This window comes from Folsomia candida, unplaced genomic scaffold (assembly GCF_002217175.1).
Source record: "Folsomia candida strain VU population unplaced genomic scaffold, ASM221717v1 Fcan01_Sc034, whole genome shotgun sequence".
Taxonomy (NCBI): Eukaryota; Metazoa; Arthropoda; class Collembola; order Entomobryomorpha; family Isotomidae; genus Folsomia; species Folsomia candida.
The window spans coordinates 1,630,099-1,643,563 of NW_019091226.1; the positions used below are offsets into that span (position 1 = coordinate 1,630,099).

Here is a 13,465-nt window from a genome sequence, read left to right on the forward strand (position 1 = left end):
TAATTCAGCACATAAATATATACAGGGTGTTAATAAAGTCCGATCCCATTTTTCCTGTAAAAAAGTGAAGGCTAGTATAAAAAAAACTACCCGTGATACTTACAAAAAATGTTCGACATATTTACCTTAGTATTTGGTCTTGTTACCATTTACTTTAACCATGCCCTCAACTCTTTGTTTAAGGCTCTGTGCTAATTTTTCCAATGTGCCTCTGGAAATCGAATTCCATACATCTTGAACTTTTTTTTACTAGCTCTTCCCTCGTCCGGGGTTGTGGCTCTTTGTATACATTTTCCTTAAGTATGGACCACTGGTTCTTCAGGGGATTCAAATCTGGGCCGTTAGCGGCCCACACCCCCTTGCTCCAGACCGTTGAAACTTGCGTCTTGATGAGACTCAAACTCGCTTTTGCTGTATGGGCTATAGCACCATCCTGCATGAAAACTATTTTTCTTTCATTCGGAAATATTTCCTTGTTCCCCATGCTATCGAAATAGATAGGTAATATTTTTTCCATATAATGCTTTGCATTGACTGATTGGCCTTTTGGTATGATATGTAGAGGGGTCACGCAACGTGCACAAAATCCACCCGCTACCATAACTTTAAGCCCGAATTTTGGGATCGCTCTTGATGGTACATCCGATTTGTTTTCTGTCCTGTAACGAACATTTTGTTGGTTCAATTTTGGATATAGTTCAATAATAGATTCGTCAGTCCAAAGGATGTGACTGCGCAATTCTTCACCAAGTCTTTTTTCACTCAAATGGGCACTTTTCTGAAGGAGTTCTTCAAATTTCAGACGGTCATCGATATATTTTTGTGACATGAGAGGTTTTTTTGGTTAGTTTGTAAGCTGTGTGACCCCACTTCGTAGTTTTCACAAATTTTTGCACGGTCACACAGTTAATTTGGTTCTTCTTCTCTTTATAGCGTTTTGAGTCATTTAACTCCCTTGCTCAATTACGTAATGAACTACCGGTTTTCTTGCAAAGTCTGTTTTTAATCATTCTTTTTGTGGTAGGTGACAACTTTCTGGGTCGCCCTGGTCGCTTTTTGTCGTGGACAAAATTTTTATTCTTCCATTTCCAAACAGTTCTGCGGCTGCAGCCCAATTTTTGCACAATTTCTGTAGGTTTAAGCCCCTGCTGATGCAATGTTTGTATCTCAACTCTAAGATGCTCATGACTTACACGTTTAGTTGTTCCTCCCATGGTAAAAATTTGAAATAAATAACTTCACTGGTTCAAAAGTTCCAGCTGAATTTGTAACAACCACGCTCCAAAAAATGCATGGGATCGGACTTTATTAACACCCTTTACTAAGACGTATGTATGTATCTACATAGAATAGGAATTTCGTAAAATTTTAAAACTTCGGCCTTTTCTGAATTTGACAAACAATTTTAACAAATTGGGGCATATGCATGTATGCAGTTGTGTAATTTCCGAGCAAAAAACTTTACGTAATTTATTTGAAAAATTGCAAACAAGTACATAATCAAAAATTTAACTACACTGTGAGACATCTGTGAATGGTAACGCATGTATTGATTTGTCGGTGTTAAAGTTATGTATGTATGTACTACCGTTTGATATTAAAATTATGCTGGCGCATAAAAATTTGCTTATAATATACTAAAACTTTAAGGTGTTATTACATACACCGTACTACTTATCAATACCACTTTGGTAGTGTCCAATTTAGATGAATACTGTCTGGTATTATTTTAATATAATACTTTAACCATATGTGCAAATTTACATAACTATGTATGTGTGTAATGATAGACTGTCGTCACATAAAATTATTTGTGTGTATGATATTATATATGCAAATATATTGCGAATTATGCAAAATGTTTGATTTTCTAGTTATTCACATTCTGATTTAAGTCCAGTTGCAACTTTTTACTACTTTTCATGCCATGGAGGAACATAATTTGAGCATAAATTAACCCACATATCTTCCAAATTACCCTACATGCATGCAGCATGAATACAAAAATTGCTTCCACTTACCCAAAAATATATAAATGATGCAAAAAGTGGCAAAAAATGTGTACCCACGGCGGGACTCGAACCCGCAATCCCCTGCTTAGGAGGCAGATACGTTATCCATTACGCCACGCGGGCAGTTAGAATAACCTTGTCTCAAAGGAGACTCACATGGCTCACGGGCTCCTCCAGCAGTCCAGCAGTGCTACCGTTGGGGAAGTCGTGGGGACATTAACATTGTAGGATAGGGAAGGGCGGGGTTTGTATAACATGGGCGGATGATCGGGACATTGAATAACGAAATTGTCCCCACACGCTTCCGCGAAAATATGTGTGCAAGTTGCATATTTACATGTCTCAAAAATTTCATCAACAGTTTTTCCATGCTTTTAAGTAAAACAAAGGAGTTTTCTTGTATATTAATTTGCAAATTTGCATATGCATGTAAATATGTATTTAGTGAATAATACCATAGTTAATCATATAGTTCCCAGTATACACAATGTAGTACATTTTCAATACAGTGTATGTAAATAACTTCGCAAGTTATAATAAGTGGATGAAATTGTACTGGCATAAATTTAATGAATACAAATATTTTATGATTGTAATTACTCCGTTATAACAATCAGCTTTGTGTAAATACACATAAAGTCCAGGAAATGAGGCATAATTGCGTTAGGAATTTATTTATTCGTATTCCAAGAAGTGAACGGATCGAAAATTTCACGAATTTGTCCTGAAATCATGGCAAGAACGCTGCTCGTGCTGACAGTGACCACTCTGTTTCTCGTCTTAATAATGGGACACATCTCGACAAATGTACAAAATCTTTAAGATATTGAGGGTATTCATTATTTCCTCGTATCCTTCGTATCGTAAAATATGTAGTTTACGAAGAAAAAACAAGGGGTCAAGCTTGGTAAAAAATTTGCAATCTTGGTAACGCAATTTTTCCTGATAAGTATGTCCAATCTTATGACGCAAACATACAAAATCTCGTAACTTATTTTGCTATACGAAGAATACGGAAGAATCATGAATACCCTCATTTTTTACCAGAATTGTGAAGCAATTCTTGAAGTCTCTGGTAACTTGTAAAATCGGTGCGGTTTATACCGTAATTTTGAAAACTTTTACAAAATAAATCTGAGGAAGTTTACAAAAATTTAGAACCTAATTTTTCTTTCAAGTAATATTATTTGTAAAATTTTGTAAGTTTAAGGAATTTATTGATTTTGCAATGTTATCAAGGCCTGCGTGAATTACATCATCCTGAGTTCATTGCTAATACATTTTTTTCAGGCTGTTCCCGTACTCGGACCGTACCTCGAACCACTGACTATTTATGCAAATGGTAAGAATCCGGTTCAGAAGAGATCGACCGATATGCAAATTCAGCCAAAGATGTGCTGCGTATGTGTCAGAGCCCCATGTCCTTGTCAATGTGGTGGACATCCACGCATTCCTGCAAATGAGGAGTGAATATGGACACGCAAAATTTTTGCAAACTTGGAATTTTCGAGTCCCACTTTTTGATACTTTTTAGATTGTACTAATTTTACAAATTTTGAAGTCCAAGTTTGTAAAATTAGGCGGTTTTAAAAAATTAAAAAATGTGAAAATTTAAACAATTTGTTACAAATAAATTTGAAAAATTATGAGACATGTAAATCGTAAGAATACAAATAATTCCCAATTCTACGTTATCGATTTGCACTCAATTATGTATTTGCAATTTTGCAAATTATCCTTTTAACATTAACATTTTTTTGTTTAGCTCCACTTGCTAAGATTCATTGCAAAAACGAGATTAATAAATAAAATATCGTCCAATCTACTCGAGAAACACGTGACTCATCATTCCAGTCATAAATCCAGTGGGACAACTTTTTCAAGTACAAAAACGTGCAACTTTTTTTTGCAAACTTGCTTAGAATTTTCCATGGGTAAAACCAAACTGGACATTTGCATGAAATCGTACAACTCCCATTCTTGCCAATTTTTTGCAAACTATAAAACTGGATATTTGCATTACTCGAATTTGCATAAATATATTTATGTAGTGAAGTAAAGCGTCTGTAAATCTCTTCACTTATTTGTATCCACACAGACGATTAAGTTATAGCACATATCATTCAAGGAGAAAAAAATGTCACCCAGAAATTTTGGTTTTATTAAGATTTCCATAATCTTAACGATTTTCGTAACTTTACAATTTCGGGGAACTTGTGGCCTCGTCACGTTTGAGCAGGATGTGTCCCTCACAGAGTTGCAAGTCAAGGCGTTGGCAGAGGTAAAATTATATACATTTGCATGTACATACATATTTTTTTAATACACACACTCTTAACAATTGTTTTACCCTTTAAAAAATTAATTCAATCTCAATTCTAAATTAAGAAAACTATGTATCCTAATAAATCCAGAGTAACGTTAACTCGAAAGTTTAGCCTGATTTGGTACAGTTTACAAACATATTTTCGCATTTTGTATGCATTTATTTTTCAAATGGGTAACATTATTTTTAAGAGTGTGAAATGCTACATGTTGGAAAATTACCTAATTCAATTCACATCCGTCTTTTTATTCTTTCTGAGACAAAATGTATATAGATATGTATGTAACTTGGTGATTATTTCATAATTTTTTGTCAAGCTTATTATTAAAATTGTTAAGTTGGCATGGTCTCAACCGTTATCTTATAAGAATTAAATCCATACAAAACTAAACTCATTTCAATAATTCCATTCAGTTCAAGGAGAGAATGCTCCCTAAAATAAAGCAAGATTACATGAAAGAAGACATTTACCTGGTGAAATTCTTGCGATGTAAGTTTTACAAGAAATTGCGCGTATTAGTCTTCGAACACAAATATTAGTCTCAAAATTCATGTTTTTAATTGCATTAATTTTTAGCAAAGAAATTCGATGTTGAGAAAGCCGTCACAATGTTAAACACGGTAAATAAAATACACACATAATACGCAAATATTTGGCACACATTAATTTCTGCCTATTTAAATTTTAACAGTTTCTTGCTTGGAGAGAGTCCACCAATTTCGACAAGTTGACCAATGAAGACTTTACAGATTTAGCGACCGAGTACCCCTACGAAGTTTTGGGCGTGGATAACGAGGGCAAACCATGTATGCAAATTATTCACAGTATTATACTCACTTCTGCTTGAAAATATGTACACAAATTTTAAATTCGTAAAAACCAAATTCGTATACTATGTACCTTTTGCTTTAAATAATCCCAATTAGATTCTCAAAATGTTTAAATTCGCAAAAAATTGTTTCTAGTGCTACAATGGTACTACAGTGACTGGGACGTGCGGAAAGCTGCCGTAGGAGGAAACATGGAACGACTCAATGTCTACATTGCAAAAATGTTTGATAACGCATGGCTCAAAGTGAGAGATCTGCAAAAAGAGGGGAAAAATGTGACCAGATTCGTCATTGTCCTGGACATGGAGAAAATCAATTTGCTCCAACATTTGACCCCATCGTGTAAATATGCAAAAACAACTTATTTTTTCAGTTTTCGTAATATGGATTTACCCAATTTTTGCAATTTTTCATAAATAGGCATGCCAATCTACATCAACACTGTTTTAGCATACGATCGCTACTTTCCCAAACAGGGCGACGATGTTTATCTGATTAACAGTATGCAATTTTTATAAAATTCGCAAAGAATTTGCAAATTTATATAAGTACATATGCTCCGAATTTATCTTTCAGCCCCCGGACTTTTCGAGGTTGGTCTCAACCTCGCAAAATCCGTGATGGACCAAGACACAAAAAACTCGCTGCAAGTTTTCGGTCAAAATAAGCAACAGTGGATGACCGCCCTGTACAAAAATGTGGACCCGACCCAACTCACGCATCATTACGGGGGAACTATGCCATCAAAATTTGACTCATGAGATCATAAATATTTCAGATTTTTTAATCCAGGTGACACTATTTGCAAAACAGTTTTCTCAACTGATCATATGTAATTGACATCTATGTAACTAAATAAAGACAAATATTTACAAGTATTTTAAGGGTATTTATTATTCCTTCGAATTCTTAGCATCCTAAAATAAGTTACCACGGCTACCAGATTTTGATACCACACCCCAAATGACGATGAGCTGGATGGAAAAAGTATGGTCAAGATAGCGAATATATTGATGCAGAGGTCGATGCCGACAAATTTTCGGCGGCGCCAGTTTTTGGTGATTTTTCGGCGGCATCGGCGGCGCGGCGCGGCGTCGCAATGTTGAAGGTATAGGAAATTAAATTTTTCGTCGTCGGCGGCGTATGGTCGGCGGCGTCGACCTCTGTATTGATGTCTTCTCAACTCCTTTCCTTCCAAAAACCTTCCCTACATAAATTGACAAAAAAGCATTTGTGCCGCTTTAACGATAATGGATTTATTGCTTGGACACAGTTTGGTGACTCTTAACCTTTCGTAGGGGGTTTGATAATTCTGGGAAGAATTTTAACACCGAAGAAAAATCCACACGATGCGTAGAAATCTTTCTGCAAAAAAGGTCAATCCTTAGTGACCACAGATTCTGACCTGGGTGAGTGGGAAGTTTTTGATTTGGAAAATTGTGATTGTGAAGTTTGTTAGGTTAAAAAACAAGACGCATAAATATCTGCGTGACCTTAATTTCAACTTTCAGCCTTATCCTACGACAGCAACAATACGTACAAGGTGGTTAAACTGTTACGCTACAATGGAAAATTTGTCGATGGGAAAAATTCGTAAATTTCCATTAGTTATCGATATTTTTTCTCTGAAATTCAACATTTTAAGAATTTCGTCACCAACCCAGTAAGAAAATTTTGGATATTACTTAAATAATATGTTCGGGAAATCGTCCATAATATATGCTGGTTTCTGTAAGAGGATGGCAGACGTTCCAAAACAAAATACTCATCAAAAAATGTACCTTTCACGCACCTTTTATCCAAGTATTATTTACCGGAGTCAATTCCATAAAACGTACATATTATGTGCGTATTTTCCGGTCCATTTTATTTACATAAAATAATCGTTTCCGACCATGTATATTCGGTATTTATTAAAATTTTATGCAATAAAAATGGAAGGCAATTTTTTTTACTTTTACTTTTTATTATTTTTATTTTATAAACTTGAAGTTAAAGCATGGGAATACAGTATAGCATAAATTTATCTACACTATCACCTGGAATTACAATACATTTTTTAGATAACTTATAAATATCAATTTCACAGGATGATGTAAATTGAGAATTTAAAAAACAAATTCCCAGCAAAGAACTACGAATTGGATATCCCTTAACATCAGTACAATTAAGATAAACTTTACAATTTACAACTGGCTTATTATCAACTACAAATATTTTATCTACTTTAACAAAACGACCATCTTCAGTAACAAAGTGATTATCACCATCCTTTATTCTAATACAAAATTTGTCAAGTTCAAACTTTTTAAATTCACCATTCTTCTTTGGCACATTTATTTTATGCTTAGATTTAATTGTAGAATAATGACTTGAGCTACAGTTATCATATTCTTGTACCCGTTTAACAACTTGCTCAAGCTGACGATTGTTGCCCCTAATTAATTTTTTCAAAAACTGTAAATAGCTTTCAAACTCAAAAGCGCTAACATTATCTAATTTTCCAAATTTTAATGCATCATCGGATAGATGTAACAATGAATGCACATTATAAACAATAACAGAACCTCCATAATATCTTTGTAAATCTTTAACAAATAATTCTATTAGCTCTCTTGCCGTATTATTCCAATTAATATTATTTGCGGAAGACGAGAGCAAAATATATATAGCAGTGTGAAATATGAGAAAATGGTTATAAAGATTGCTGGGAAGTATATTGCGTAAAGCTGCGGGGCCTACATATAAAAGAAACTGTCTGAATTCAGTAGCTTTAAATCTTTTTATGTCTTTTAAATCTCTAGGTTTTCTTGAAAATTCGCAAGGAAAAATCTTGGCAATTTTAGAAAAATTTTCTGAGATTATTTTAACTTTTGCTGTTGGAAGTCTAGTTTTTATGGGACCACTCAACCAAAGCAATAGAAGTTTTCTAGTAACACCTAAGCAAACTAAGTGCATATAATCCAAAACAACCTCTGGCACTAAATCAATTTTAGTTTTAAGAAAGGGCGAGTCGCGCAAATGATGGTCGGAATCGATTTGTGAACGGAAGCTTAAGTCGGTACGTTTACTACCAGAAAAAGTCGGAAAAACTATTCTCTTTCCATCCCATTCACCTTCAACATCACATCTCTCACAACTACTCCTACCATTGTGAGGTTTAATTCCTTTAATAAAACTTCTTGCAGGAGCGTCAGCTATTATGCATTTAACACGGACAGAAAAATTTGTTGTCCTCATTAATATTCCACTAGTTTCTAGTTCAGTTAATTCCGTAATAAATTGGTTAAGAAATTCATCCAAGCTACTGGGCTTCCTGTCACCACAAAACAAGCCGGCAATTATTGGTCTAGAATTACTAATCTCATTAATCTTGAATAAAATAGGCCACATATCAGTTCCAGAACTCTTGCAAATTGGAAAACCATCTGTGCCAATCGTTAATGTCAACTCACTAAAAGGAAAATCTGCAGGTATAATTTTTAGAATTTGACTTTTTATCCCGAAATAGAAAAACTTTCCACCTGCAAGAGTTTGGATACAAATATTACGTGGCGTTTTCAACAATGTTTTTGAACATATTGGCAAACTACTCGAATCAAGAAAATGAGGCTTAATAATTTTTAGTAAGTCTGAGAGCGCGGAGTGTGTGACATTGTGCTTAATTGCCCAATCCCTAATTTCATGATCTATAGTAACTTTAGATGATAGGACATTAATATTCTCTACAGTAACTACTCGTCTATCTACACTAATACTTTGCGGTGGATATTGAATGCCTTGTACATTAACAACATAATTTCTATTAATAGTGGTTTCACCTACGCCAATATGTCTAATACTATTGTTAAGCTCTTGAAGTAATGTATTTGCTTCTTCGTTAACCCTCCTCCTCCTCGTCCGGTACGACGACATTCGTTGTTTTTCTGGAAGTTCTGCCACCATCCAAGTCTTTTGCGTTCCCTAACCAGCGTTGAATAATTCCCACAATTTCCGATATTGTCAATTTTTTCCCAAATTCACTGGCTAGGGTGGCTTCTAGTTAAACAGAAATGGCGTGTTAGTGAAACATAAAGCTAAATATCCAATCATACACCCACCATTAATCTATTCAATAAAAGCTTACCGATAACTAGACGATTCAATTTTAAATTGTTAAATGCTGTTTTCCCATTTGTGCCAACGTAATTTATTTTTTCAGCCAAGCCTTTAGTGAGGGTACTTGCTAAAATTCCAGTAACAACTTTCAGTGCTGATTTGCCTCCATTTCTCTTGAAAATTTCTACCTAGAAACGAGTATAAAAATTATTTCCGTCTTGGGATATGAGAATAAAAATTGCCAAATTGGTGTAAATAATAAATATCTATTAATAGCATACGAGCTTCGAGCAATTATCTTTTTCCTTTAGCCAATCCTCCAGAATTAAAACATCAGATTCGTTTTCCAGGGGGAGGTTCACTGGAATAACAACACTATTTTCTACAGATGAATTAGCGTCATCGGTCCGGAGTAGCAGAGTGCGAATATCTTGGCGAATATCTGAGATTCCATTTGCGACCATTCGCTCCAGTGCTAGTAGAAATTATATACAAATTTAAAAGATTTTAAACCATTTGAGAATTCAAAATACATGCGTGATAGAGAAAGTTCTTACCAACTTGACGAAGATAAATATCTTCCAAAGTCACTCCACGAATACGGGTAGCAGCGATTTCTGCATTCCCAGCCTGAGTCCTCACAGGAGGCGGGACATCAACTTGTGAGAGAGGGGGGGATGACCAATAATGATTTCCTGACCCTGCGGCTACTTGATGTTCACTATTTGGACTTGGTAATGTTGGTATTTGTGATGTTGGCGAATTCAACCCAGCTGGATCGTTGACAACGACATGAAGTTGGTATTTACTTCCGTCAAATTCTAGTAAATCTGAAACAAGAAATATGGTAATGTTATGGTATCGGTAGTATTTCTTATACTTTTGAATTTAACAGGCTTGAACTTAGAATTATAATTTACGTACCCTCTTCCCTAATACTTATCGATTTACTTGAGAAACTTTGAGAATGGTTCCTTTCTTCCTCTTCAGATGACGATGACGGTCGTCGCTGTCTTTTTCTTGTAGGTTTCAAACCCCTATCCTTTTCGCCAAGTTCGTCTTCTTCAGCTTCAGTTGTGTCAAGGTCCGATGAAGTGGTGGCCTGTTTTTCCAAATTCTTGGCTTCAAGATAATTATCTGAGTAAAATATAATCTAATTTTATATGATGATGACTTATGTGTGAGTAAAATATTAATAAAATGAGATTCTCAATTATAATGTATTTAAATGGCGAGTGGAATTTATATAAATTAATTAAATAAGCTGATTTTTCTTACTAGTTGATTTAAATATCCGTATATCAAATAAAGGCCAATGGTCACCCGGTTTTTTGACTGCCCGTATATCTGCACTTATATCCTTACAAGGACCTGGTGGCCATTTACATTGACCTTTGTTAGTTGACAGCCAGGATGAGGGAACTACCTGAACACTACTGTCAATTTTAAATTTGACTACTGAAAACATTTCGAGCAAACAAAATTTCGGTCAACTGTATTCCTACTGGTGTGAGGTGGACTGGGAGAGCGCGTCGTATATCGCGCACTTTTTCTCTTTGTGTACAAGTGATGCATATTATTTGGATAAAATGTTAGGGAAGGACCGACTGAATTACAACGTACATAATATGCAGCTTTTATGGAAACAACTTATGAAGGTTTTATTCACCCGATGCTGGTGAATAAAATGTTATTTTAATTTGATGGAAATATTGCAAGAATAAATAATTGAGTATTATGCACATAAAATGTTAATGCTTTCCCTAACCAAAATTTCCCTTAAGAAATATCGAGTTCCCTAACCAAATATGCAAGAAATATGATGTCGGTTCTTCATGGGAATGTTCCATCAGTTTTACTAAGAATTGATAAAGATCTCGATCCTAAATCTTGTAAATAATGGAGATTTAGGGACTTTTCCGGTTGAAAACTTTCCATTGTAGCGTTACATTTAAACCACCCGGTATAAAAATGGTACAATGTTTTTCAAATTCCATAAATTTGTGTACCCACCTTTCGTATCCTTGTCCAGTTTTTAATGATTCCAGCAATATTCCACAGACCTTTCCATGTCACAGCGCAAATCTTTCGAGCTGTTTTATCTATTATATAAGTCTTCTTTTATAGAAAGAGATTAACTCTAAAGCAGAGCTGGGATAATCCTGATTAAGGATATGGATTTTAATCCCGGATTAAGGATTATTAATCCATAATCCCTAATCCGACAATGAGAGTTTTTGTAGATTAATCCCAATCCATAATCCAGATTTTTCTGGAATTTGAATTAATCTGGGAATAATCCCATTAGATGTCATTAATCCGTAATCGTGATTACGGATTACTAATCCTGATTAATCCCAATCATGACTACTAATCATGATTACTAATCATGATTAGATATTCATGATTAATTCTCAATCTGGATTACTCAGTTCAATTCCCGTAGTTCTATTTCATCCCACTGTGTAGCTTGAAGTCTCAAGTTCTCACAACTTTGTCCTGTCAGCTACCATTTGAAGAGTCAACATGTTCTCGCTGCTTTGTGCTACATATATCAATTGAAACTGGCGTTTTAAATATTTTTATGTGAAACCACATGGTTTAAATTTTTTCCGCTAGATATACCTGTAGGTAGTGTAAAAATCATTAATCACCAAAATAATCCGGATTATTAATTCATAATCCATAATCCTGAAATTTCCAGAATTTATGGATTAATCCGGATTAATCCTGACATGAATTAATCTGACGAAAATAATTTAATCACAATCCACATTATCTTGTGGTTAATCCATAATCCTTAATCCACCCTCAAAAACGAAAAATCACCCAGCTCTGCTCTAAAGTGAGGGTACAATAATAAAATGAAATCTACATGGGGGTAAAAAATCCTTAGAATTTTTTGAGAAAATTGAGATTTTTTACCCATACATTAAAATATATGAATACGTGTCTGCAATTGTATTGTGTTTTTCTGAACCCTGGTGTCAAGGTTTCAAATGGCAGGGCTATCTAATTTGATCACATTTTTAATTAATTAGGACTTGGTAATTAGAAGGAGAGCATTTTCTCTAATTAATTGGAAATTAGTAATTTGCTTGTACTCACTACTTAAGCTAATTAGCTAACTAATTAATTGGTAATTTTTATTGATTTTCTACTTAATTAGTAATTAGAATTAGCCTAGGTAGTCTAAATTTAAATTAATTTATATGATTAATAATTAGTTCATATATCGTAAGCTAATAAATTAGAAAGACTTGACAACGAATAGTAAAATTGTACTCAAACGAAACCCTGAAGCACATGAATTATTTTACTTGAATTAAATTCGAATTTTGAATACAGTATACATTTATTTTTAACATCCCCTCATTCCCGTGGTGAAAGGTCAACATAGAAAATTTCGAAACGTTCAATGTCCGTCAAGTTTCTGTGGCTCTCCAACCCGCCAAAAAAGTAAATTTTGCTCAACGAAGGGACATGCACCATGGCCGGTGCGACTAAATACGACCCAGTTTCACTAACCAACGGAAGCTTCATGACGGGAATAAATTCGACTTCGTAAGTAACTGGATCAAACCGATAAATGCCGTCAGCTCGCTTTTCTTCCCACAGGGAATGCCCTCCCATCACGTAAATATATCTGCCGTCGTACACACTCTATGCGAGAAAAAATTCTGGAAAAGTTGGAACTCCAGTCGCCACAGAGTGAAATGATTCCAGGTCGAATTCTACCACATTAGATCCCTCGAAGATATAAACCTTGCTACCAACACATGATGCAGTACCACCAAATACCTAGAAGAAATAAATAGGTTTCAATATTTCATTTGGCAAAACTTAATTTTTTACGTAATTTAAGCATTCCTCGCATAATTATCTCCTTAATTAATTTTCGTGACTATTATAAACAACGTAGTATCAAATCAAATCAAATCATAATCAAGTATCTATATTATAAGCTGGAAATGTTTGTCTGCAACGGAAGTGAAAGTAATTTTCCGAAAAGGAAGTGAAAGTAGAGAAAGTGCAGTTTCGAACGGCGCGAAAATTAAATATAAATTAAATTTAAAAAAATAAATGTCTGGTGGCAATTATCTTGGGGGTGGTGGTCTGATGGTGGTTATCCAATTTCCGTTGCAGACAGACATTCAAGGTGCTTATCGCCCGGCAGGAGACGGGCTTACACGCTAGT

General features: G+C 34.7%; 2 protein-coding genes and 1 non-coding gene across 3 annotated transcripts; 1 reads left to right on the forward strand and 2 right to left on the reverse strand.

Moving 5' to 3' along the window:
* Window positions 1-2,062: 2,062 nt before the first annotated feature.
* Trnar-ccu lies at window positions 2,063-2,135 on the reverse strand. Its single transcript has one exon. It is a non-coding gene; the product is annotated as a tRNA-Arg (tRNA).
* A 1,884-nt stretch (window positions 2,136-4,019) lies between these two features.
* LOC110860764 (SEC14-like protein 4) lies at window positions 4,020-6,048 on the forward strand. Its single transcript, XM_035860596.1, has 7 exons — window positions 4,020-4,293; window positions 4,753-4,828; window positions 4,916-4,959; window positions 5,031-5,145; window positions 5,305-5,511; window positions 5,590-5,670; window positions 5,746-6,048. The coding sequence occupies exons 1-7, from the start codon at window positions 4,150-4,152 to the stop codon at window positions 5,928-5,930; spliced, it is 852 nt and encodes a 283-aa protein (XP_035716489.1). The 5' UTR covers window positions 4,020-4,149; the 3' UTR covers window positions 5,931-6,048.
* A 2,968-nt stretch (window positions 6,049-9,016) lies between these two features.
* On the reverse strand, window positions 9,017-12,900 carry LOC118439336. Its single transcript, XM_035860574.1, has 6 exons — window positions 12,796-12,900; window positions 10,192-10,420; window positions 9,825-10,097; window positions 9,549-9,742; window positions 9,296-9,455; window positions 9,017-9,207 (listed from the first exon to the last, which is right to left on the reverse strand). The coding sequence occupies exons 1-6, from the start codon at window positions 12,898-12,900 to the stop codon at window positions 9,050-9,052; spliced, it is 1,119 nt and encodes a 372-aa protein (XP_035716467.1). The 3' UTR covers window positions 9,017-9,049.
* Between the last annotated feature and the right edge of the window lie 565 nt (window positions 12,901-13,465).

What these genes read in the sequence shown, in the direction of transcription:
- LOC110860764 (XM_035860596.1), top strand. Translation starts at nt 4,150, where the DNA reads ATGTCACCCAGAAATTTTGGTTTTATTAAGATTTCCATAATCTTAACG. An exon ending in AAGTCAAGGCGTTGGCAGAG is followed by an intron (nt 4,294 to 4,752) that starts GTAAAATTATAT and finishes AATTCCATTCAG; the next exon opens with TTCAAGGAGAGAATGCTCCC. An exon ending in CCAACATTTGACCCCATCGT is followed by an intron (nt 5,512 to 5,589) that starts GTAAATATGCAA and finishes TTTCATAAATAG; the next exon opens with GCATGCCAATCTACATCAAC.
- LOC118439336 (XM_035860574.1), bottom strand. Translation starts at nt 12,900, where the DNA reads ATGGGAGGGCATTCCCTGTGGGAAGAAAAGCGAGCTGACGGCATTTAT. An exon ending in CCGTCATGAAGCTTCCGTTG is followed by an intron (nt 10,421 to 12,795) that starts GTTAGTGAAACT and finishes ATATAAAATTAG; the next exon opens with ATTATATTTTACTCAGATAA. An exon ending in AAGATAATTGCTCGAAGCTC is followed by an intron (nt 9,456 to 9,548) that starts GTATGCTATTAA and finishes ACTCGTTTCTAG; the next exon opens with GTAGAAATTTTCAAGAGAAA.